This window comes from Haliaeetus albicilla, chromosome 4, assembly GCF_947461875.1.
Source record: "Haliaeetus albicilla chromosome 4, bHalAlb1.1, whole genome shotgun sequence".
In the NCBI taxonomy this organism is placed as follows: Eukaryota; Metazoa; Chordata; class Aves; order Accipitriformes; family Accipitridae; genus Haliaeetus; species Haliaeetus albicilla.
Window position 1 is genome coordinate 2,153,468 of NC_091486.1, and position 25,697 is coordinate 2,179,164.

The 25,697-nt window shown below is 45.5% G+C and overlaps 1 protein-coding gene across 12 annotated transcripts in view; it reads right to left on the minus strand.

Moving 5' to 3' along the window:
* Positions 1–25,697, minus strand: part of FMNL2 (formin like 2) — a 153,619-nt gene that overhangs the window by 21,893 nt on the left and 106,029 nt on the right. For all 12 annotated transcript variants that reach the window (XM_069780630.1, XM_069780633.1, XM_069780628.1 and 9 more), the window contains 5 exons: positions 21,882–21,990; positions 20,609–20,685; positions 18,069–18,162; positions 4,236–4,310; positions 107–217 (listed from right to left, as the gene is read on the minus strand). In XM_069780630.1, coding sequence (XP_069636731.1) covers positions 107–217; positions 4,236–4,310; positions 18,069–18,162; positions 20,609–20,685; positions 21,882–21,990 — 466 coding nt within the window. The remainder of the gene's footprint in view (positions 1–106; positions 218–4,235; positions 4,311–18,068; positions 18,163–20,608; positions 20,686–21,881; positions 21,991–25,697) is intronic.

Sequence of the window (25,697 nt, forward strand, 5' to 3'; positions counted from 1 at the left end):
ACTCTCGGGTGAGGAGGTTTGGGGAGGTTTAAGGCTAGGCTGGGCAGCGGCAGAGCTGGGGGATGTGGTGTGGACCCGCCACGGTGGAGACCTGGGTCATACTCACGTCCAAGTACTCGTCCAGCCCGAGCTTCGTAAATTCGTACTGCAGGTGGACTCTGAAGTTCATGTCCTCCACCGAGTGGACAACGATGTTGATGAACTGCATGCAGGCCACCTGCAAGGAGAACCGCTCCACATGAGACGAGGCGACGGCACGGCCCCGGCTGCCTCCCGAAAACCCTGGGCGCAGGGTCGGAGCGGGCTCTCCCAGGGCCCCACGGGTCAGACACAGCAAATGACCGCATTTCCTTGCGGTTACTACACGAGGGGAAACTGTGATCCGCTATTCTGCGGCTTTTTTTCCAAGCCGGTGCTGGATTCGGGCTTACGGGGTGTTTGTCTGCTGTGATAAAGGGAAACGTGGGTTCCAGAAATTAAGTCATGTCTGCAGAGTCTACCTTTACTGCGTGCTGGTGAACAGAAACGCTTTCCGTGCCAGCTCGCACGGCCAGACGTCATACAAGCACACAAGCTCTTAAGAAAACAATGCTGTTTCTGAAACGGCCTGTAAAAGTGAGATTAATTTTGCAACTGGAACCCCTAGCTTAGGAAACGGGACTTTCACAAAAGGCGCCTTGTTGTTTGCAGAAAGCATATTTCCAAAGCTGTGGTTTGGTAACTGAACAAGGGACCAGATCATAGGAGTTGGCATCCAAACGCGTCCAAGCACAGCGAAGGAAAGGAAAAGGCTCTCGAGCGAAGCGGGTCATGAGCAGAAGGAGCAGTGGGGGAAACCTCCTGCAGAGTGGCAGGAATCGGGCTACAAACCCCCAAAGGTTTGCCCTTTACTTGAATGTAAGGCACTGCCAAATCCTGCTCTGCCCAAGAATCCCCAACCCTCTTTCAGCTCACAGCTGACCACGTCTGTCACTCTCTGAGCTGCTTTAAGAGGAGGTTTGCGTAGTCCTTCCTGGGTTTTTTAAGGGCATAACCCTATCCTGCCAGCAACGCTGCAGCAGGGGTAATACCAAGCTTCTCAACATATCTGGGAAGTGTCTCAGTAGTTCTAGAACGAATCTGAGAGAAGACAAAAATCAAAGCAACCTGATTTTACCTGCAGGACAAGCCCCTAAGAGACCCCACGTCTCTGGGTCATTTTGTGGGAAGAACAAACTGAAGACCACTCTCTGGATTACCAGTTTGCTACAGGAAATTAGCCAATTCTCTGCGATCTGCTCTAGGGCCCAGAGGATAAACTCATGGGCAGGCATTTGCTGTGTGGTGGCCTTTGACTACAGGTCTGGCCAGGATGCCCTGGGCTGCTCCTCCCAGCTAGAGCTCCCAGCAGCCGCTGAGCTGCCATAAAAACTTTCCTGGCTGAACTGCCCAGTACTGCCCGGCTTTGGAGCTGGGACCAAGGGGACACAACAAGCCAAAATGGTTCAGTCAAAACCTTTCAGCTACATCTTCCCATGTAGCTCCTGGCCAGCTTTAACCACTTGGTTTCCAAAATTACTTTAACCCTAGATAATACAAAGTTGTGAGACTGGTAACAGGTATAACCCCAAAGAAGAGAGGAAGGAAGATGGTCTAAAGACTCATCCAGGAGCTCCTGTGATGCCTCATCCCCACCTCTCGGTGTGTACCCATCTCTTGCATGAACAACCTGATCCATGCAGCTGGAAACTTAACTTCAGGTTTCAAGTCTTTGCAGTACGCTTTGTAGTTCCTGAGCTGAACCCTGGTTCCTCCTAGTGCTGGTACTGGCCCTCGCCAGCTGAACCCTGCTATCCTGTTGTATCACCCAGAGCCAAATTCCCCCTTTTCAAAAGCGCTTTTGTTGTACTTGCTTCGGCTCTCGCAACATTAGGGCTAAATTCTCATTTCCTTTCTCAGATCCTTACATACACAACTAAGGAATTTATCAAGTCAAAGAAAACTAATCTAAGAAAGTTGCTTTTAAAATGAAGTCAGTCAATGTCAACAACAGGAACCTTCTCTAAAATACTTCTGCCTTTTTGTTGCTCTTTCCTCCCTGTTGATCCATGCAATTAACCGCAGCCCCTTCCAGCTCCAGCTTCCCAGACAGCTCTCGCCTTCTCCATTTAGGGCAGCGTGAAAGCCAGGTCCTGCAGGAATAGCTCTTTGTTTATGTTCGGTTGTTGCAACTCCTTGAATTACTCAAGCTTTTAACGTTACGTCCTGGAGCCTGGGGCTCCGGCACCCATTTTATCCCATACTGCGGAAAGGAGCGATGTCTGCCTCGGGCACACGCTGGTGCAACCCGCAGGCTCCCGCAGCGCCGGTACCGCAGCGAGCCGGCGGGCAGGGGCCCACCACGCTCCCCGCTCGCCCCCCGAAGCGCGCTCGGCGGCCAGCGCTCGCGGCAGCACGCGGAGCTCGTTAGGGCCAGATGGTGACAAGAACGAGCGGATCTGCCAAATCGTTTGTCATGAGCTCTCCCTCCTAGCTTTAGGGTTTTCATATAGTCAAGCCCTTAAGTGGTGGAAGCTGCCCAAAGATGCAGATTTTCTTAGTACTTGGGCAAGTCCTGAAAAAAATATATTTATCATTTTTCAAGCAAATTTCACCACTAACTTCAACCTGTGACCTGAGAGGACCAGGGAATTTTCTTACAGGCCGTCCAGATGGATGCTGAATATTCACAGCTCACCGGGCTTGTACTCACATGCATATTGCCTATTACATCCTTACAATACACCATTTCATATCTTAAATAAAGATGAGGGATGATTTTTTTTTAAAAAGAGTGGGCAAATCCCATAGCTCACAGCAAGGTGGCTGGCTGCAGGCTGCTGCCACCGTCTTCCTTCCAGGCTGCACTGAGCTGTGTTATTCTCACGCTCCCCAAATACGCTTACCCCTCCCTGTGAGCACGGGAAAAATGACTAAAAGTCAGGTTTTGAGGACTGACAAATCTTTCTGTTATATTACAGACTAAATTGTACGTACATCTGAGAATACTTAATGTATACTGTGACTACCAACATGTCCTTACTGGGACTGCAGTAATAAGGAACAAAACCAACTGTAACATGTCAGAGAGTTACTGAAAGCAGCTTGCTAACTTGAGTAAAATTGCAGGGATCGCTATAACTTTTTTTTTTTTTCAAATACAAGAAAGAGGCCATCCTATCTCACTAATACCACCTCCTTTTTATTCTGCTGTCCCCTCAAGGGTGTGAGCCTGCCCTGGCCTTCAGGGCTGCAAGCCACTGACGCCGGAGCGTTCAAAGCCTGTAGGAAACACCACACCAGGTGCTTTAACACCCAATTCCTGACAGAAAAAGATCTTTAACACAAAGCTCAGCACTAAACAGTATGAAGTGTCACAGATGCTTAACAGAGGCCTCAGCAGACTGACAGTCTGACCTGGTGGGATGCCCTCCTGCTCTGCTCTCACCTCAAAACAGGATCACATCAGATCCGAAGCACTGAGCACGAGCCGTGCAAAGGAGACTGCACTGACCACGCCAGCAGTTGCATTACAATTAAAAATAGGACTTAAATTTCTCACACTTCTGACACCAGCACTCACTTGCTATAGACTTTAAAAAAACAGATACAGAAGTATTTTTTATATTGGACATATAACCAGCTAGCTCATCCTTACTGTCGCAACCTCTGCCTTTCACGTGCTGCCAATGTGCAAGCGGGCGCCGGTGTCTGTGGGTGCCAGCCAGAGCTTCCTCTCTTGCCATTCTCTCTTGTGCTCCAGGGGAAGTGGATTTGGTGAATAATCATGCATATGCACATTGAGGAACCACAAGTGGAGCAAACTACTGCTATATTTATCAGCAGATACGGACAGACAGCAGCTGCAGTGAGTCTCTCCCACACTTCCCTGTCTGTGACTCTGAGGATGTTGGCACACGGACAGAATATGCATCTTGATATTGCAGAAGCTGCTGCTTTGCTGCAGCGAAATAGCACACGCGACCAAAAGGCCACTTTCCTCTTACCTTCACTATGGTACAAGGCATTTCTTGAAGATAACTGAATTGAATGGAAGCTAAAAATGAAGTGCACATTATGTAGTTTAGAATACAAAAAATTGTATTGTGGTAATTTTAGGCCAAGGATCAGAAGGCAGATACATCTCTGCCTATGGCAGCAGCACCAGACACAGTAAATACTGAAACCAAAGTTTGCTGGTGATAAATAGCACTCACCATAAAGTCTATATTGTTGTCTTCATTTCGGAAGTGCTCCATCAGCTTCTCGAAGCGCTGTTTCTCTCCACACACCTACAAAAGAATCACCATGTGTTTGTTAAACTACAGCTTGCAAGAGAGAGTATGAAAAACATTTTAAAAGTAGCTCATCCGCTTGCTCAAAACCTCTCCGTCCAGGTTTCCTCTCTTGTTAAAAATGCTCTTCTTCGTGACAAATCCAGCGGAGGAATCGCAGGTGAACACCTGCACTGCAAGTCTAAGGGGTCAGGTACAATTATAACATAACTTTTTGTATCTCTTTTCCACCTAAAAATTTAATCATACCCACTGATGGTACAAATGTAAGCCACAGAGTTGCACCAGGCTATGCCACAGGAAGAGTTGGTCTCTTTCACAGTTCAGAATTGGCTTTCTACTGTAATACAATGTAATTAGGGAGAACAACAAATTACAGGGAGGAAAAAAGAAAATTATCACCAGCTAAATGAGGAGTGAAATACATCAGCGCAACTATCAGCTGGTCAGAATTACAGAGCCCTAATACAGGGGCGTTGGCAGGAAACACAAGCAACTTGAGGGAGAAATAAGATCTAAGATAAAGCAGGTCCCAGGATACTGTTTAAATCTTATTACTTCCCAGTAGCTTTTCTGGCTCAGTCCCGCTTTTCCCAGCACACAAACGATCTAGAGTAATCCACACCAAAATCACAAAATATTAAATAAGTTGGAGCAGAGGTGAGCACCAGGAGGTGCACCCATTTCCCCATCCTCCCTACTTAGCAACTGCAACTCCCCGCTCTGTGGTGCATCGTTCAGGGCATTTTTTCTGTCCCTGCATGAACGGACTACACCGAATACCTAAGCTGTAGGGCTAGGAGCCGGTGCATGGGAGCCACCCTGAGCCCAGCCATCCCAGCTAGCCCCACCGTCCCAGCATGGTCGGATGGGAGGTGATGGGGGCAGTGCAAAGTGTCCCACTCGCACGTTCCCAAATTCACTGAGAGCTTCCTCATACCCCGCACCATGAGTTGACTTCTCACTTGCTGGATTTTGGCGTCAAACCGAGCAGCGAATTCAGGAAGAGCACAGGCATGCTCTTCTGAACAAAGCCCTAAGTGCCTGGGTAGGCACATCCGTGCACAAACGGTGTTAAATGCTGCTTCACCCTCCTCAGATGCTGGCTGTTTGCAGAGGGACAGAAGACGCTCTGAAGGAAGCTGGTTTGCTCTTAAAAGGTCCTGAAAAACAGAGTCTGCTCATCTGGAGGACTGAAACTTCCCTTCTGCTGAGGAACAAAACCCTTGGTGAGCCCAAGAGGCTCCTTCCTTCCTTCCTTCCTTCCCCAGATTTCACCCAAATGTCCCAGGAGCGTCGGGTGCTACCGATCAGGAGCAGGGGACATGGCAGTGGGACATCCAACCCCAGCTGTCCGGTTAGGGTCTGCCAGCCTCTGAGCAGCACACCCCCCAAGCCATCAGCTGCTGTTTCCCTCAGCAGCCAGCTCATGGCACAAGCAGTTATGTGAAATTAGCCAGCAAATGGTAATTAAGGAATGGTGGGAGCACTGGCTACTTCTGCTTTGGAAACTAACCTTTCTGGGGCAGGGACTGGTTCTTTGTACACATTTCTACATTTGTGTCTCCCACAAGGAGACCAAACCCCCAACTGGTGTTTCTAGATACTCCCAAAAAGCAAGTTCTTCACAAAGTATGCATTATTATTACCATTCCCATATCAGCTTCCTCTTCCTAACTGTGTCTATCTTACAGCAGGTACCTAGGCAAAGATTAAGGCACTGGGCAGACCTCACTGAAGTCACACAGAGTTTAGTGGGACCTAAACTGCTGATCACAAGATCTGCAAAGCACAGTGAGTAGTGGCCTGCTGGGTGACCTCTCGCCACGCTTTCTGCTGTCTGTTACAACTTAAAAACAACATACTTGTGGTGTACATGATACATCTTCTGTCATTCCTAAGCAAAACTGCCACAACTGGGTTATTATTCAGATATTTGTCATCAGTACCTGACGTCAGTGGGAATTCTGCTACTGGATCTCTGTGAGAAGACAGGGACACTGGTTATGATGAACTATTTGACAACATTACCATCAATGTTCATGGCCAAAATCCCACAAGATGCAACTAATGGGCTCCGTGCAGGCTCAGCAACCCCCACTCGCACAGCCTCTGGTAGGCAGGGTGCTGAAGTCACACACAAACACTTGCTAAAGTTATATTTAAATATTTCCAGCTGAACCTTAAAGACTCACAATGTAGAATAAACACACTTAAACAAGAAAGCATGCACCCTCATGAAAAACAGACTGCACTTGTTGGTCAAGCAAATTACCATGACCTTAAACCCAAAGGACTCATCTCTCTCTACAGCCTATGCCACGAAAGTGGTTTTGAAGCATTAAACACCTTTACACGGGCTGCTCCACTAGGCCCATAAAACACACATTGAGGTCTAAGATAGACTACAACAGAGCCGAGACAGACCCAGTCTTGGATGGAGCAAGTCTCCTTGGTATTGCCTGGCCTGCAGTCGTGCGAGGGGTGAAGCATACGTGACCCGTCTCTCTGCTTAGCAGAGATGGGGTCCCTGGGACACGGAAAGGACGGGTGAGTTTGGAGAGCCACTGCCATTCAGCTTCAGGTTGTAAATCTTCAGCCTAATCTCGAGCTTTTCTTCAGGAGTATTCCTCGTAAAGCCTCCCTACAGCATCAGGAATTGTCCTGCTGGGAGACCAAAGCCCAAACACCGCGTGCACATTGCTGATGGTTACAGCGGCTCCAACGAAAACTGAGGGCGGGCGAGCGAGCCCCTGCCCCAGCCTCCCAGTGTGCTGTGCTTCGCAGCGGGTGTCTCGAGAGCTGGTGTCACTGGTGAAGAGCCTTAGGCTCTGCAAAGCCACCAAATGGCCAAACTCAAGAATTCAAAATGGCCAAACTCAAAAATTCAAAATGGCCAAACTCAAAAATTCAAAATGGCCAAGAGCAACCTTGGAAAGATAGGGAGATCATCGTGAGTATTTTGACATGACTATCCTGGTTTCACAAGCGTGCATTTAAAAGCGAGAGGTGGGATAAGCACACTCCGGTGGGGACCGAGCATCTCCGCACCAGACGACGGCACCAGAGCCTGCCGGCATCGCGTCCGTCTCCCCAGCTCTCCGTGTGCAGGACCAGGAATCGTTTTGTCATGAAGAAGCCCAAGTTCATTGAACATGCAGCAGTGTGACCTACTCCGGGCACTTACCACAAACGCCCCACGGGGCACCCTCTCACCACGGGCCCCCCAAAAGCACTCTTGGCAGGGTGCAGCCTGCAGGCACGCAGCTCAGCTCTGGCGTACACCCCTCCCGGGACACATACGCTTCCGTGCAGGAGCAACATGCCCTTCAGGAGGAAAAGAGATGAAATGCTGACAAGAGGCTGGCCTCTGTCAAGAAGAGCCAAAGAGAAAACCAGAATCTGGCCAGGTTTCAGGAACCTACTGGCACTGTAAGGATCAAAGGCAGCAGCTGCCCACCGATATAATTTGATTTTCGAGGCAGCTCCCACTCAAAGCAAACCCAAGGAACCCTCTCCTTCACTTGCACCACAGGCTGCTTAGATGCACTCATCCCTACGTTATTATCCCAAGCCATTTTTTTTCCTACTATAGTAAACGGGATGGTATTTCAGTTCGACCAACTGCAAATTCTTCCAGTGCTCTCCGTACTCTCCCCTCCCCACAAAACAGTTAAGAGTCCACATAACAAAAGAAAAAAGTAGGTTCATCTCAACTTTGAGCATTAAACAATCACGTCTCTCTCATACCCACTTCAGAAAAAATGGAGCCGACTTGAACAAAATCATGTATCGTAGAAACAAACATAACAATGGTGCATACGATCACTAAATAAAAGCCAGAAGGACTGATTTCTGGGAAATCTAATGTAAACCGTTCCACATGGATGAGAAAAGCTGACATAAACAACTACAAGCCATTTATGGCTGACTAATTAAATTAGGGAGCAACCCGAAGTGATACAGCGCCGGCAGAGAATTGCCGATCCCGGGACACAAGCAGCCCTGGCTGGCTGGGATACAGCAGCTGATAGCAATAGGAAAAGCAACAACAACCTGCGGCTTTCGGTGGCTGCTCGCAGATATTTCACACTATCATCAGATGAGTCAGTGCTGGGAACATGTGCGTTTCAAGAGACAGCGAGCTGACTTTCATGAAATGATATAATTTATCCTGGAAGATTAAAGAGAGTGAAACTGTAGATGAAGTCTACAGCCTGAAGATTGGCCAAAATCCAAGACGAATGCTGAAATCAAATCCCACCACATAAAACCATATGTTGCCATTTATATTTGAATAAATTTCCAAGGTCTGTCATTTGAAAGTATGGCTGGGACTAAGAAAGGCTGATCTTTCTTTTATTAGCATTATTCTATGTAAGAAGCAAGATTAAACGGGTTACCACGGCTATAAAAAACCTCTGTCTCTACTTAGGCTGTGAAAAAAAACTTTTTAGGTTGCATTAAGCCCACGTCATTCTAGAAGAACAATGTGGCTTTATGGAAAACCACCCACGGAGGGTCCTTTCTCTGGAAAGCGTTTGGGTGCTAATGAAGTAAACCCATCACAGATCTATTACAAAGGTACAACACAATCCTATAAGGAAGCAAAAGGATCCATTATGAAAAGTTTAGCAATGATTATATCCATATCCACCTGGCAATGCTCTCAGGTCATACGGTTCACATCCAGACCACCCAAGAGCAACGTTCAATTACCCCACCCTCACGTTGCTCCTGCTCCAGTGGCCAGATTACTGTAAGATGCTCCAGAAAGGCAACCTGGGCAGACAGCAAAAGACAACAAGGGTATTTTGGAAAAACTGAAGATGTTTTCATGCGCAGTGTCAGGCAGAAAGTGAAAATCCAGGCTGATTGAAGCACATCCATCATCCTACCTCAGACGGTTACCTAACAACACGAAGCACAACCTCATTTTGTTGCAGAATGGAGCTCGTAACTAAACCTCACCACAAGCAAATACAGCGTGTTCCATATGGAGATGGCAGCGAACACAGGCAGTATTTCAGGCTTTGGAGCTGCAGCTTGTTGGCCAACGGTACAGAATGCACACTACGAGACACAGCTGCCAGACCGCTATCTCCTCCACATCTGGAGGACTGATGCTCCTAAGCCCGAGATGCAGTGCCCCATTCAGACACTGCAACTGCCTTGATGCAAGTGTCTGTCTGTCGGGTGGGGGAGAGAGAATGACAGCTCTGAGCTAGCAACCCATCTTCACAGAAAAGACATCAGTAAGCTCATCAGCTCACAAAACGCCCCCGTGCCAGGAGAAGTGGGTAACGCCTGGTGGTCCCCAATGCCATACAGAAAATGAAATCATTTTGGCTGGGTTTACACTTGAGGTGAATAGGGTCTGGCACGGCAAAGGCAGCTGACAGTGACCTCAAGGCAAGGAAGACAATTCTCTGAAGGGCCAAATTTAAAATACCTAAACCTTAGGAAAGGCTTTGCAATACAGGACATTTTCTGTCAGTGCAAACATTAAAATGAGCATCTACCACGTGTTGCCCAAAGGTTGTTTTAAGCTGCTCCCTCCTCCTTCAATAACCTTTTGAGTTCTGCAAGAGTGAGAAGTGGCAGTACAATTTCATGGAAATATATACTGTGTACATGAACACAGCCCATACTGGATGTGGTGTTATAAATAGTCTGATGTATATGCAGCCCAAAAATTCATGGGACACTTAGTGAACCTTTTCTCCTGTCTGTGCTCCTTTGTCCAGCGGCACAATGCTGGCTTTCTCTCCCCCACAACAGCCCACTGTGATCAGCAGATCCCACCACCGGCAAGCAGCACTCCACAGGAACACTTTGTTTGGACTGATCATGCTGACATTTTTGCAGTTTGCTGAAGAACAAAAAATCAGTTTTCCCATAAGTTACTGGTTAAGTAAACAGTTATTTAATACGTACTAGGTTAAAATACCTTTTACTTCTCTACCAGCAGGGTTACGGCGCTCTCAAAATACTGCTGCAGTGCAAAAGACAACAAATGCATTTACATTTTCTAGCACTTGCAAACAGTTTCTTCTAGTACTGAGTTATTATAATGGCCCGTAAGAATAATTCAGAACTGCTGTTTTCAGTGCCACCATTCATTTTTCAAATAGAGAAATCTGACTCTGAATTAAGCATTGTGAAAATTGAGGGCTGAACAATATTGTCTCACTTTGCCAGAGTGAAAACTGATGGAGGTAAACAATGAGGTTCATTTGCCATGCCCCCGCCTTTCAGCTCGCTGCCCAGCAATTCAGATGAACCCAGCCTCTGTAAGCTCAGCATTAATAGTCATAACCAGGCGATGCGTGAGGAGATTGCAATTCTTCTCACCTGTCAGATATTTCAGAGCAGAGCAGCAAACACATAAGTCAATTAAACTGATGTCAAAACAAGAAGGAGCGCCGGCGTGCTGGACCCAGCCCCTCTCTCATTCCTGATCTCCAACAAGTGAGGCCAGCTCTTCTCTCCCCAGCACGTGGGGAAGTTCAGATGCTGGAATAACCACCAGACGATGAGCTTCCCAAAAGTTTTCTGGATTATCTGAATTCCAATTTATTTTTTGGCATTTCTTCTTGTCTTGGAGCAAAACGAGGTGGTTTCTTGAAAGCTATGGTTCATCTTAGGAAAAGCACCTCAATTCCATTGTTATTTTTAAATACTAAAATTATTTCCCATATGGAGAAACACACAAGCATACACTCAACTTACTGAATTCAATTATTCTGGTATATGCTTGTATAATAAGCAAATTAACTGCTTTGCTGGATTAGAGCCAAAGTCAGGAATTGTTCCCTGCAGAGAGCCAGGATTATTTCTGGCTGGCTTTCTGTCTCACTACAGATCTCAGTCAATTCTTTTGCCTCCTCGGTTTGGATCCATTTTAAAACTACTATTGTGCTTATTAAAAAAAAAAAAAAAAAAGAAAAAAAAAAGCGGTAGAGTCCTCTGGTCTTTTCCCAGAAATATTTAGTTGTTATTAAAGTAAATTCTCCTATGTTTAAAATGGAGATTAACGAAAAGCCGCATAAGGATCTAAGATTGTGCTCCTTAAAAACATTAGTTCAGAGTGCTGTGAAGTATATTCAAAAACTGACATTTTCAGATCTTCACTGAAGCTGAGGAAATTAATATTTGCAAAAAAACCCAAAATTGCTTTGTAACCGTTTTCATTATGCAATCACATTAGTGCTGCTGGGTTGCAATTTTTTTCAACAGATCTGTAAACTTACTGAACCTATTTGTTTATTGGCTGCTACGCTTTCAGTAAATGAAAAACATGTAAACCATGTAAATAAAACAGCTAACTAGAAATGCCGCAAAAATTTTCAATTTTGAAGCAAGGCCACAAGTGAGTTGGAGAACAGCTTTCTGCACTCATAGCCTCAACAAGCTTTAATTCTGTTGAACCAGAACTTCTGTGTTAATTCTATTTCTGGATGTTCTCACCAGATTTCATAACCTTGCTCACAGTTTGCCAGTCCACATTATTTCTGTGCCTTAGCTCTAAGGAATCCTCATTTAGGTTTGGTAATGCTGTGATAGCCTGCGACCAAATGTGCAGTCTCTAAGCTGGGGAAGGGGTGTATTTTGGGTGGTGGTACCCAAAATAACTCACAGGCGGTCTCACCGCCTGCTTCCCAGTGACACCCCGCGATGCTGCCCGAGCCCTGCGTGCAATTAGGCTAATTCAGGTATTTCTGGGGATATATGGTGCACTAAAACCTTTGCCTCCAGGCTCTGTCAGTGACGTCTTCTTCCAACTAAAGAGAAATGGGCTGAGAGATTCTGACTCTGACTGTAGGCAGAAGTACCTTAAAATTAATCCAAGAGTCAAGGGTGTGTGTATATATATATACACATGGGTGTATGTATATAAACACAGATATATAATGAGCAAAGCATTACCCAATTTTTACTAGGAACACACAACCGTAAGAAACTTTACCATGAAGCAGACCTAACCCATAGCACAGCTCGGACCTGGCCCCTGAGGAGTCAGAGCCACAGTCTCCATCAGGGCAGCACCTGACAACGTCGTTATCGGGTTCCCATCCTCGCTTGCTTCAGGCTCCCTGGGAAGGGGCTCCGAGAAAGAGCTGCCCCCAGTTAACAGGTACACTGCTCATCAGTAGAACATAACGCAGGTCAGCCGGGAGAGCAGAAACTCCTTTTTGAGCTCTGCTTCCAAGAGGAACGCAAAGCAGCATGGGGTTTCAGCGCTCAGATTAGAAAAGAGAGAGAAAAATGCACAGCGAGTTTAAAAAAAATGCTCTTGTACCCGAGGGATTGCTCTGCCAAGGTGTGAGCCGGAGCCCGACCCGCTGTGATTGCACAGGCAGACACCACGCTGCCCAGCCTCCATGCAAATATAGGGCCAGCCAGCGATCAGCTGTTTGTTAGAGTTCAGTCCTTCGAAATTTCCCTGTTGACTATTTTGCTACATTTAAAATGTATTTTTTTCCCCAATTCAAAATGCCAGCCACGCGGAAAGCGGAATTTTCCCACACGCTGTCTCACACCTCCTGACCAAGACCCGGCAGGGTGCAGGTGACTGAAACTACAGCTGCCCTCTCAGGTGGAAAGTGCTGGGGTTTTCAACCTGCTGAACACACCTTTATCTCACCATAAAAATCTTGACCTGAGAATAGTGGTCTTGGTTATCCTCCTATTCTTTTTCTCAGCTCTGTAAAACCTTCTTCTCCTTCCAACCAGTATCAACTGCAGCAAAACATTTCCTACGCAATTCGCTCTCGGCATACAAGTGTATTAGAAGTATCCAGTCAATGGCAGTGACGACTGCAAGATCTTCTCAATCTGTAGAATCTCATCCACATGAAAACATCCTTCCTTGACGAGGCAGCAATGAACAAAAGCGTTTTGATTATGGTAAGATGTCAGTAGAACAACAGAGAGCAAGGGCAGCTTTGGAACGATGCTTGGTTTGGGTCCTGAGTGAGTTACCACCGCGTGGCTATGCTGCGGTTTAAGGAGCACCATCTCCACACCATGTCTGTGCGACGTGAGCAGAAGCCCACCGTGCTGGCTCTCACCATTTCTGATGGCTGCGGGCAGATTCACCAGGACACCAACACACCTAAGCTCCAGCGCAACATGCTTTTGTGAACTCAAAACAGCATTTCCAGGAAAGAGTAAGGGGAGTAAGCAATGAGATAGTAGTAAAATGAAGTTTTATTATTGGCAGTGAAAGACGGCAGCTTAATTCTCTGTATACCCACACATACAATTACACTATTAAAATGAATTAACTACTCTGAGTAAGCGTCAGGAAAATATATCTTGTTTTGTAACAGTGCACTCAGCCTGCTTCAATTTAAATGGGGCACAAGCTCTCAGCATCTGTCTGTGACCCTCGGAGCTCCCCCAAAGCTCTCTTGCGGCTAACTCCGCTCTCCTTTTCTTCCCCTGGCATTCTGCTGAAGTGCATTTGCTCGTCCTGCAACGCAAATCCCAGGCAACTCGGATAAAATCGCGTAGCCAGTTCTCACAAATCCATGGAAACAAGCACAAAGGCCCGGGAACGCCGCTAAGGAAGCCCACTGGCAAGTGGGTAAAGGCCGGGGTCGCGGCCGTGCCGAAGATGGGATATCCCATTCAAGCAGCATTTGCCTTCAGTGCGAGGCGCTGGGAATACGAGGTGGCTGCTAACAGAACCGGCAACGGGCCAGAAAGTATCAAAAAAGATAAGGGAATAGCCAAACAACCCAGCTATTCCCATGGGCTACCTGTGGCACAGTGACTCCAAACTATTTCCCATAAACACAGCAGAATTCAGTCAAGCATCGCTCAGAAAAAGCAAGTTTTCCAGCTGCAGAGTGCCACGTCCTGTAGGCAAAGGCAAAGCCCTGCTCCCACCGACGGGGCTGAGTGGGAGCCTGCAGCACCACCCCGACCTCCTGGGACTTCTTCTGCTCCGGGACCTTTCAGAAGCTGTTTGAAGCCTGATGACACTGAGAGCGGCTGCAGCCAACCCAAAATGTCTTCTGGCCTTCCTGGCTAGTGGAACTTCTCATAACCAAGGTCTGACCGTCCTGCAAGTACAAACTTCGCCAGGCAATGAGGCTTTTCTTGACGTAGAGGCTAAGCAGCACCTGGACTCCAAAAGCAGTAAGAGTTATGGAAGTAGCATTTTTGAAAAGAGAAACATGGGATGATGTAAAATTCCACCTTGCCCAGGAACAAGCAGGGACAGGTCTTCACAGTTTAATTTGAACTTTCTTTCCTGTTTAGCCCAGACCAAGACCTCTTGAAAACGGATGAGCTGAATTTAGGCTGGAAACTGGGGACAATCCACCCAACATCTGCACTGCCTGGAAGGAATGACCAAACCCAGAAGGTGCATATACATTTGGGGCACTTCCCTCTCGGAGAGCTGGAGTTGCCGTTCTGTCAATGTGGAATAGTTCCCAAAACATAGAGCAGGCAGCAGAAAGCAGACACGTGCACCACAAGAGACTGACCTAAACCACTCCCTGCTTGTACTCAACATGCAAACTCCTTCAACATCACAGAGAACACAAAGGAGAAATACAAAGACGGATGAGAAACTAATACTGGTGTCTCCCTTAAAATTACTGATTCATTCCATACAATATGGATGAGGATTTCACTGTAACCGCTTTCTGCCTTATGGCAAAATTAAAAAAAAAAAAGCATTCAACAGCTCTGCCACTCACTGGCCTGAAACAGGGGGCTCGCGTTTCCTACCACCAGTGTGACTGCGTGAAGCCTGGTTTCCTCAGCTCCGATTGCCTTTCCTTCCATCCATCCCAGCCTACTCCTTCCCTCTGCTGGTCTCCATTCGCCGTCAATAACAACGGTTCCAGATTTTTCTTCTCCTGTTAAGTTCAGCTTTATTCAATTCCATCGCAAGCTCCTCATTTGTTGTACGTTCTCGGTGGCTTCGAAACAGCCCTGTGTTTCTGTTTTCAGAAGTGACCTGTTCAACATGATCTTAACCCTGTAGTGAAAAGCAAGCACCGGGCTATGTCTGTAATGCACAGAGCTGAGTCCCCTGCAAAGAGAAACAACCTGTGCACAAGAATCAACGATTTCAGGTGAAGTAACTGGACAAGAATAATTTTCAAGAGACAGCTTAACAAAACAAACCGTCCTCCATTTGAATATCTCGAGCCCAGCCAGAAAAAGTTTGGCCTGTAAAATCATTTTCAAATGAAAAGTCATTTTCAAAAAGAATTCTTGACAAGATTCAAATCAGCTGCGGTCTTCCAGCTCAGTCAGACCCTGGGAACCAAATTCTGTTCTCATTTACATCAGAGCAAAGCTCAAAGTCTAATGAAATATTTGATGTTCACCCTGATGTAAATGAGAGCAGAATTTGGTCCAAAATATCCTGTTTTCCCTACTGACTTTATTACAGGGTGAGTGTTAGGCAGGAGTTCAGATTTCTTTTGAAGTTATTTTATGGCAAGGGGATAGACTGGCAGAGATCTAGTTTGACTAGTCTAATCTGTCCTAAATATGCACACAGTGTCTGATGAAAGAACCACAGAGAAGCTGTGGCAGCCCTGCAGTGCATAGTTACAGAAGCCACACAAATATGATTGAGCTTACAGCAATTTGAATTGGAAGTATACTGCTAGAAATCTAACCCTGGGTACTTTACATGTCAGCAACTCAGAGATTTTTAATATACCAGCCGAATGAGTTATAAACATGAAAACCTGAAACCATTACTGAAAACTTGCCCAGAAGGAAACTGGAAAACAACAGCACAGAGCAAGAAATAAGCAGCATAATTGGATAAAGCAAAGAACAGCTAAATGCAGAATTGAGAAAGGTAAAATCCCCTCCTTGCACGCTCACTTCACCTGCAACATCTGACAGTTCCACTATAGCAAATGACTTGATCAAACACAAACAGGAATGGAATAAATACATAATGGCAGACAAACTGAATGTGTTACATTGGAATTTTTGAATGTCAGCCCGAGAAAAGAGAGGTGATAGAGCACTTGGAAGAAAATGAAGGAGCAAAACCTTGACTAAAGATGTCAGGAGGGTAAGAAAGCAAATGGGACTTTACACATCCTTCCCTGTGACATGCAAAGGGCCTGTTTAATGAGCCTTACAGACTGTCCCGACCAGTGGTATTTTAGCTGTAGTCATTTGCCCAACTTATCAGTCATCCCTCACACCACCCTCCCTAATGAGTCATATTTCTTCTATAATAGAGTAGTAATAAGCCAGAAGAACTTAAGCCTGGAATAATAACATTGTACTTTGCATGTTTACAGTGCTTTTCCTATTTAAAGCACTTCTCTCATATTACCCAATTGTTCTTCATAACAAACTCATCTGCATTTGCTTCTGTGATTCCTTCATTTCACAAAGGTGCAAATAAAGACAAAGATACCGGCAGCTTGCCCAAGGCTACAGATGAATAAATGAAAGAACCAAACTATACTTTCCAGTTCCCATTCTGTGCCTGCATTAAAGGACTGCAGACCCTTCCCCAGCTGGAAGCAGAACGTCTTATTTCCATATTCTGACCATCCCTTCCGCTGGTGTAACCCAGGAGCAAGGCTTTCTCCATGGTCACACAACACTTCCAACTCGACTTCCACTTCATCGCCAGCAGCCGTGCCATTCCCATTACCTCTGTCCTCGGGTAGCTCTACATACACAACACAGCTCACAGCTAGGACGGGTCTGGTCTTGCAAAGCTGGGGTTTCTACAACAGGCCCACACTGGAGATTACTTCAAACCTTTTGCTCTGGCTCTGTATAATGATGAGTGCCTCAGAAATACAGTTATTTGTCTACAACATGCAAATATTTACAGTGGATGTAAATCAGAGATTGGTATCTCCCCACCAGAAATAATTCCCAAAACACAAAAAGTTAAAAAAAAGATCAAGAACTTGGCTTGTTAATCATCTGCATTAACCCACTTACAGCAACAGTGGCATTAAGGAAAAACATGCTACATGTTTATACACAGTCCAGTTGGGACTCATCAAGTCTAACAATTTTTGAGCTTGTAAGTCTAGATTCAATTTTCTTGAATAATAAATCCACACATATATCCAATATTCAAAATAAACTAGAACAGCAGCTTTCTAGGACTTGATTCCCACACTAGCACTTCTGAACTTTCATAGGATGTTCTCAAATCCCATTAACCGCTGTATGCAAACGTGATATGCTTGAACGTGTATCACCTATGAATGACAGTCTTGCCCTACTTGAGCCTATTGGAATACCTGTATTAATTTCAGCAGTCAGTGTTCCATCACGAAGACTTGATTTTGTAATTTTTTCACAAATTAAATTCCTACTGATAGTAAAACCAGGAGTTTTGCCTTTCAAGGGCTTGTGTAAATATGGCTTTGAAAACAGGAGGTCTAATACACCATTCCTGGTTGTTTCAGAGCCAGAACTGGAGTAAAGCTCTCAAGATCTCCATTAGTTTTCCACTTCAGGGACACAGCTCGACTGACCAAAAGGTAAAGGGAGCAAATCACAGTCTGGATTCATGTTGTTGGGATTATGGCTCTTTTACGCAAACACGATCAAAATGATGGCATAGACACCACTGTCTACTTCTTTGCAGCTCAAAGTGACTATGGGAAAATCTGCAGTTTATGGAAAATCCTTACTCTACGAATTTAGCTGAATGAGAAAGCTCTAGCCAATAGCAAGAGAACTATCGACACGTGCACCAAATTCTAATAAAGCAGAGTAACGTACCTCCTTAAAGTTATCGAATGCAGATAAAATGATTTCATGCCCTCCTCTGACGAGGCAAACAGCTGCTAAAAGTTCTAGGACAAGGGCCTTTGTCCTGTGAAGAAAAGAAACAGTGACAGTCAATGACCACCACGTGCTGAACCACCTTCTTTCTACTTGCTTGCAAAACAGATGTGGAGACACTGGGAGATGTAGTTTGCATCCCGTCTATTTTTAATCCCTTGAAACTAGTAAACTTGCAAGATGCATAAAGCTGAGCATCATCTGATCCAGGGCGTTTTGACTCTCCCAGGATCATGCAGTTTTCCCCCATTTAATGCTTCTCAGAACATGCAAAAATTTAAATCAGATTATACTTGTGGAAATTCAAGCAAACCAAAGGCAGTTGCATAACTCTGGTAAAGGCAAACCACGTCAACCTTCCACAGCTTGTACTCCAGAGAGCTCACCTGCACAAACCCAGAGAGGAGGCAGTTTTACACAAGCCAGGATCACTGCACATCAGCCATTAGTCAGCTGTCTTCATCGCAATGCAGCCCACTTCCTCTGAGCCCAGTTTTTATAATGAATGTGCTTATAATTCAAATCTGTATTTTTCCTGATACAAATCTGAATTATTTTCTATGGTAATTTGTATTATTCATAGCCACACACAAAAAAATTAAAAAAAAAAAATAAAAAAAAGACGTGGTTCACTGAAGTAACTATAGGATGCCTTAGCACATCTTTCCCCTCTTGAATCAGAAATCTGGGCAACTGATTGACAGCAGTGCTAACACAGGCATGTTAATGAGAGAAGACAACAGATTACTGAAAGAAAAGCATGCAATAGACTCAGTGTAACTCCAGTATAAATAATCCCCAGTACTTTTTTATCAGGTTCACGTAAGGCAAAAGCACCAACCGGACTTTATAGTCAGATGAGCTCTGAGCAGATAGTCAAATCATGCAGACACATATGAAATTAGTCTCATGCTAAAGCATTGACTCAAACCAGATGTTACAGAAAAAGAAATACCTTTCGGCTTTCAAAGTGTCAAGGTTATCTTTGGAAATCAGATAAAATGTTCACTTTCCTAGGAAATTTTAAATGTATCATTTTCAATTCTTACTCATCAATTATTTTTTTCCTGCCACAAGAAGAAAATCCAAGCTCTTTCAGACAGGGTCAAGGAGCTCTGACTACAGATCTTCAGTAATTTCCCCTCCAAGGGCAGGCTATGAGCTGTGTGTGCGGAGAAAGGGGAGGGCGATCTCCGTGAGCGGAGAGCCCAGGGGCATGTCCAGGTCTCCGATGCTGGCCGGAGCGCTCACCCACCGGCTGCCCACACATCTGGGGTGGGATGGGGAAAGAACAGTTACGGCTGCGTTGGCGGCATCCGTTTGGGCACAGCCAGAGGAGATGGAGTCCCTACATCCATCCTCCGCCTGGCCTGCCCACTCCTGCAGCACTTAGGTCTGCAGGTCCAGGGATGGGATCAGCTCTGCAGCATCGCTCAGAGCAGCTGCTTCCCTTTCTGCACATCTCAGCCAACCCTAAGCACTCAAACCTTTGGTTTCTTCAATCATCACGATGAGCCTAAAACAAATTAGGTTTTGAACATCACTAACGTTAAGTTTTGTCTTCAGATTATTTTAGCCACATTGGAAAGCTTCCCCCCCAACCCCCAATAAACAGAAATCTAAATAACCCACTTTTTTCAAAGATGAAAACTTAGGCTTTCTCTTGATCACCTGATTCCCAGGCACAGGACACCAAAAATGATAAAAACAATGAACATCCTATATCCTTCCCATTTATCCTGTGCCTAGGCTTGCTGACTTAGGGCTAAATAAAAGAAAGGAAGGAAATACCTACTTCTATCAGGACAAGATTTCAAGCAGTGCACTGTAAGGCAAGCGGACAGCCTAAGCAAAGGCTATATATACCTATAGTGCTGTTTAGTTTTGTCTCATCCCCTGGTTTTACCTTTCCTTGCAAACATCAGTATGTCAGATTTGGTTTCGTTAGACATGCAAGAGGTCTGCAGCTCCAGGTTTTGCTGGAAGTGGCTGCCAGGGTCACAAGTGTGTGTGGGGAGAGGAGGGGGGACAGCCTCGCAGCCATCACTTCCACTGTGCAATTACGACATTATTGCTGTGGCTGAACAGCAACCTGACACAGAACAAAAATGAAACCCTCTCTCAAAGAAATTCAAACCTAAGGATGCTTGAGACAAAATTTTGTAAAGAAGATTTTCCTACTCTTCAGGAAAATCCCATGCTAAGCTGCTCATTATCAGCAGGGTCTTCTTTGCATTGCAATAGAGCTCAAGCACTTATGCAGTGGACTTTCAGCTGAAGAGTCAGTAGGCTTCTAAAACCAATAGAATTAGGTGGCAATTGCTCATCTATCTGCACCATTACACAGATTTAATCTGATTCAGAATGAAGTCTGATTTTTGCTACAGGTTTGTGCATACATGTACCCCTGAAAATGCTTTTCCAAGTACTCTTTACTTACCTACTTCTTAAACTCTCTAAAAGCAAGTACAGCCTACCTGGGATTCTTGTTGTTCAAACTTAGTGCAATTTCATTAACGGCATGTGGATGTGACATGACCATATTGAATCCATACTGAAAAGAGAAGGGGAAAATATTGTTTCAGTTTCAAGACTGAAATTATTACTTTTAAAATCCAACGAATTACGTATCTCTGACCAGATCTAGTGGCAGTCTTTCACAGTGCTGTAAGCCAAACAAAACGTTGTCGAGTTTACCAAGTCAGCCGGAACATTTCCATCTACCACCGTGCCTAACAACTTCTCTGCCACTAACAGTGTCCAAAGTGCTTGCTTTGGCTGCTCCTACACCACTGCCAACCCCTCTGCTTGTCCTTTCCGCCCTCCAACCCCTTTTTAATTCTGACAGTCAAGTGCATCATTTACTCTCTAAAGAGGAATTTGAAATTCAGCTGCCAAAATTGCTTCTTTTCCAGTGTGCATGCTGCCATAAAGCGACTGTATCATGCAGTTATTGCACGAGTACTGCTGGCTTTGCTCTCCAAAGATGAAAAAAGAATTGCTTTGGAAAATACTGTATTGGTTATTAGCATGAGATCGTTGTTTGCATCCTTCCCATCAGAGGTAAAACACAGTGTAAATCCCAGAGTTCACATACACAGCAGTGTTACAAATACCTCGTACAACTGTACAACTCATAACAAAGGTGTTCACCACAGCCTTTCCTTGAAGCACTTAACTTTTAGCTGTTACTGTTTTAGCAAAAAATCCCGAGTCTCTGAAGCTACCCGGGCATGCCATATGATCACAGCATCCCACTGAAGAGGAAAAAAAACTCATGAAAATAAGATTAGCTTTGGTCTAGTTTATTCTCTGACTTGCAGTTATTGCAATTACCTTGCCATAAACACGTAACAAGAGTGAAAGCTTAGATTTTCCATCAGTGTATAGCTCTTCTGAAAAATTCTCATATTTCCTAAGTGTTAGCACCAAATTCTGAGACAAATTATAACTTCAGTTGTGCAGCTGCATGTCTAATCAGTTAGTGCAAACTGAGCCCATCACTGCAAACAGGAACTGGCCCAATACGCACACGTTCTTATCTACGTTTGTCTTCACATCTGTACTAAATCAGCTGCATGGGTACACAAGGACAGTGTTATATTGCTTCCCAGCTACACTGCCTAAGAATGAGTAAGAATTTAAACTTTTGCATCAGTGTTACCTTAACAATTCACCACTAACCTTTTCCTCCCCCCCCTCCCAACAACAAAATAGTTACGTGGTCCAAAAGAACAAAAAGGGAAATACCTGGTAATTCATTATGGCCCGTAAACACATGATGCAGACATGAACATCATCTTTTTTACTCACTAATCTGGAATTTTTTAGTGTTCTTCGACTTGGCAAGGTGTTATACCTGCAAACAAAAACAGCTCTCATCAATCACAAGACTATTTTTAGGTGGTAAGAATAAAGGAATGGAAATACTCCACTGGGTGAAAATGCAGACATCTTTCAGTTGTGCAGAGGATACAACCGTCGGACAATACACATGCAAATAAAGCAGAAAAAAGGTCACGGGCTGTTTACGTTGGCAGCGTACGAAGCCCCAGATGCACGGCTCTACAACTGCCCGCTGGCCACCGCTGCCCAGCCCAGGGCCGGCAGACACCACGAGCTGCCGGTCTCAGCCCTTCCACCCGGCACAGCCGATGCCACCAGCCACAGCACGACCCATCCAAAGCCAGGTACCTCCATCTCTCGTGGCATGCAACGGGGAAAGAACGATCCACCCGCAAGCAGAGGTATTCCGGATTTTCTTCCATGCACTTTACTCTGCACGAGCAACGGCACAGACTTTTAATGGAACTGAACATTCGTAGGCATCAGCAAATGTATTAATTCGCGCTGCACTTCATTTAAGAATGGTGCCTCTCTTCTATTCTGCAGCTGAGCGTTCTGAAAGGCCTCCAAATTATTTAAGGAAAATACAGCCCTTAGGAACTTTACTCAAAACAGAGGCATTAATTATTTTAATTGTAACCCTTAACTGGTAAATCAACCTTGAATTCAATTAAATAAGTACACGGAATAAACACAAAGGGAAATCTTTAAATCTGTCTTTTCTATGGCATAGTAAATGAAAACCACATTTCAGCTCTTCCCGAGATACTGCTTATTTTCTTTAAGAAAAAACATGCTTCACGAGCTGAGCACAGGAAATTGGAGACAAACTGCCATACAAAATACATATATGTTCTTACATATGTGAAATTGAATAAGCAACAAGACGATTACGATTATGGTCAAAAAACTCTTTTGACAGTGATCCACTGACTGCTGTAACGGGCCGATGGTGTCCACGGTGCCGCCGCACCACCCTGGTGAGCCCGGGGAGCAGCACACCACAGGACAAGCCCCATCCAAACTGCGGGGGGTCTGCAGGGCCCCCCCGGCTGTGCCAGGGACACGGAGGTTTCTCTGCAAAGCTGCGCAGGCTGCCCTGAGCAGCTCTAGCCGGCGGCACCGCAGGCGATGCTGACAGCGAAGGTGAAGTTTGGTGTTTGGGGTTGGAAAAATACATTATTTATCCCGCTCTCCCAATTTACAGCATAAAAACAGCCTGCAGAGGAGGTCCAGGCAGGTTCTCAATTAGTCACAGGGCTGCAGCATCCAGAGATTTGCTCCTGATTTACACCTATGCAGGTGAGAGCAGAGACCAGAAGGGTATCAGCTCGCCGGCTCAGAGGCTAACGAAACCTCTAGACAGGCACAGTAATCCTTTTGCACTTCCAACTATCATACTCGGGCCTGAAAATGGAGGAAGAAAGAATAAAAATCTGCTGATAGGAAGACAGAAAGGAAAATAACGTGATGCACGTGCAGTGATGTGCAAATTCTGACATTTGTTAGGCAAAGAGCAGCTCCACTGGGGAAGGAAAGAGAAATTCATAGGTGAAGCTTGACTGGTGGAGTAAATAAAACCTCCAGTAAAAACAAGGCTTCTTCAGACAACTGCAGCTGGCTTCACACTTGCCAATGCCACCTTTGCAGCCTGGAGAACATACACAGGAAGGCTTTTCTTCTCTTTGATTCAGGAAAACAACTGCAGTGGGGAAAGCTTCTGGAATACAGCATCCTTAGCTCTCACCACAGACCCTAACCAGGAGTTAAACATACCAGTGCTGGTACCAGCAATGACTCAAAGCACAAATGCAAACACGCTGAGGCAGGGCGAGAAGGTGAGCTGGAGAATGGGAGAGCTTCCAAGGGACACGCAGACCCAGGCTTTTCCATCTAAGAACTATCCCAACACTCCAAGAAAGTATGAGTGGCATGGAGGGAGTCAACAGGGAATGATCTGTCATTATTTCTCGTACCATGGGAACTATGTGGCATCACATATAATTATCAGGTGACAGGATCAAAGCAAACCTGGTAATTTTTGAGGCACTCCTCCACACAGTGCTTCGGAGAGCGGGAGTTCTTCAGCACAAGTGCTGCGGAGCCCAAAGCCTGGCATAGGCTTCAAAAGCACTTACACCAATTCACAGAGGAAAAAATCCATCAAGAACTATTAAACACAAGATGCAATCCTTCGATCAGGATGCTTAAATCTACAGACTGCTGGAAGCAGGAGCATGAACCAGGAGAAACATCATTGGATATCTGCCTTGCTCGTACTAAGCAAGTGCTCTAAGCATCTCGTGAACTAAGTGTCTGCTCCCGGGCAACGCCAGAGAGGGTATTAGATACGGCTTTGGTGTTACCACACTTCACTGTTTTCCTCTTTCTTTCCTCTGCATATTTTGAGTGCATTTGGTGGGTTGACCTGTTTATTGCTGACGCTACTGTGCAGTTACTTGTCTAACCCATGCTACTCATTTTGTTTAAAAAAAGAGGTGTAGCTTTAAAATCAGTGATTACATTATTATTATTATTAATAATAGTAAAGACTAATAATAAATACGTGAACAAGTAATAACAGACTTGTTTTATTCTGACTCACTAGCTCACTCTCCGACACAAAGAATGTACTTGCAAATTTTCTCACTTTAAATGTACAAAACGAATGAGGTAGCTTGTACGAGGGTCTGGATGTCTCATGTGCCGGGCAGTGATTACAGCTCAGCAGCACCCTTGCTGTGTCTGCCTGTGCAGCTGTGGGAGCCTTCCCTGCTCCGCAGCTCCGGTGCGGGACAAGAGCGGAACGCGTGGCGAGCTCCGGAGCGCGGTGCCAAACCACCCTGCCCACGGAGAGCCAGCGACTCTCAGGCTTCAGCAATTACTTCCCTTTGCTTTCATTTTCCAGGAGCGCCGAGATGAAAGAAACCCCAAAATTCAAAGCAGAATTCAGTCAAACAGCTTTTTTTTTTTTTCCCCCGTATATATGAATGCATAAATCAGCTCAGGGCACTCCAGACGGATTTAGGGTTTGCGGGAAACGTGACCTAGTTTTGCGTGAGAACAGCGAGCAGTTAAAAGCACGGGAGCTGGGTTTCGGGCACAGGACCCCGAGGAGGGGCACAGGCTGTGTCTCGGAGGACTGGGACAGGATTAGGCTGCTCCCCACGCTGCGGGGCTGTCCTGGCCAGCCCCAAACCACCACAAGCACTTTGGATGGGGTGCTGCACTGCACCTCGCACCTGGGTTCGGGACACTTTGTCCGGCTGCTCCTGGTGGGAATGGGGCCAGACAAGGAGCTCCAGCTAGGGCGGTCCTGCCTGCATCCCCACGGATGGGGTGACTGGCCAGGCAAAGACCCTCCGCTCAGGGACTCATTTGTCTTCCAAACCTCCCTTCCCAAGACAAAAGAGGAGCAGTGCGACCTTTAGTTGGGAGCCCTACGTTAAGTCTGAACTGGGACATGTGGAAGCACTGCCAGTGTTGGCTGGAGAATGTGTAACCACACTGCACTAGTGTATTTCCATACAGTCCATTCACTAAATATGAAAAAAACTCCAATAAAAAGATTTAAAAGTCATTTCTAGTCATACAGGGATAGTTCCTACAATGACTTACCTCAGTTTTAAACTACTAAAGGCTGCATACATTATTTTCCTTTAAATTTTAAATAAGCAGAGTAATTAGATCTTTATCATGCCACTGCTAGAAGGAAAAAAA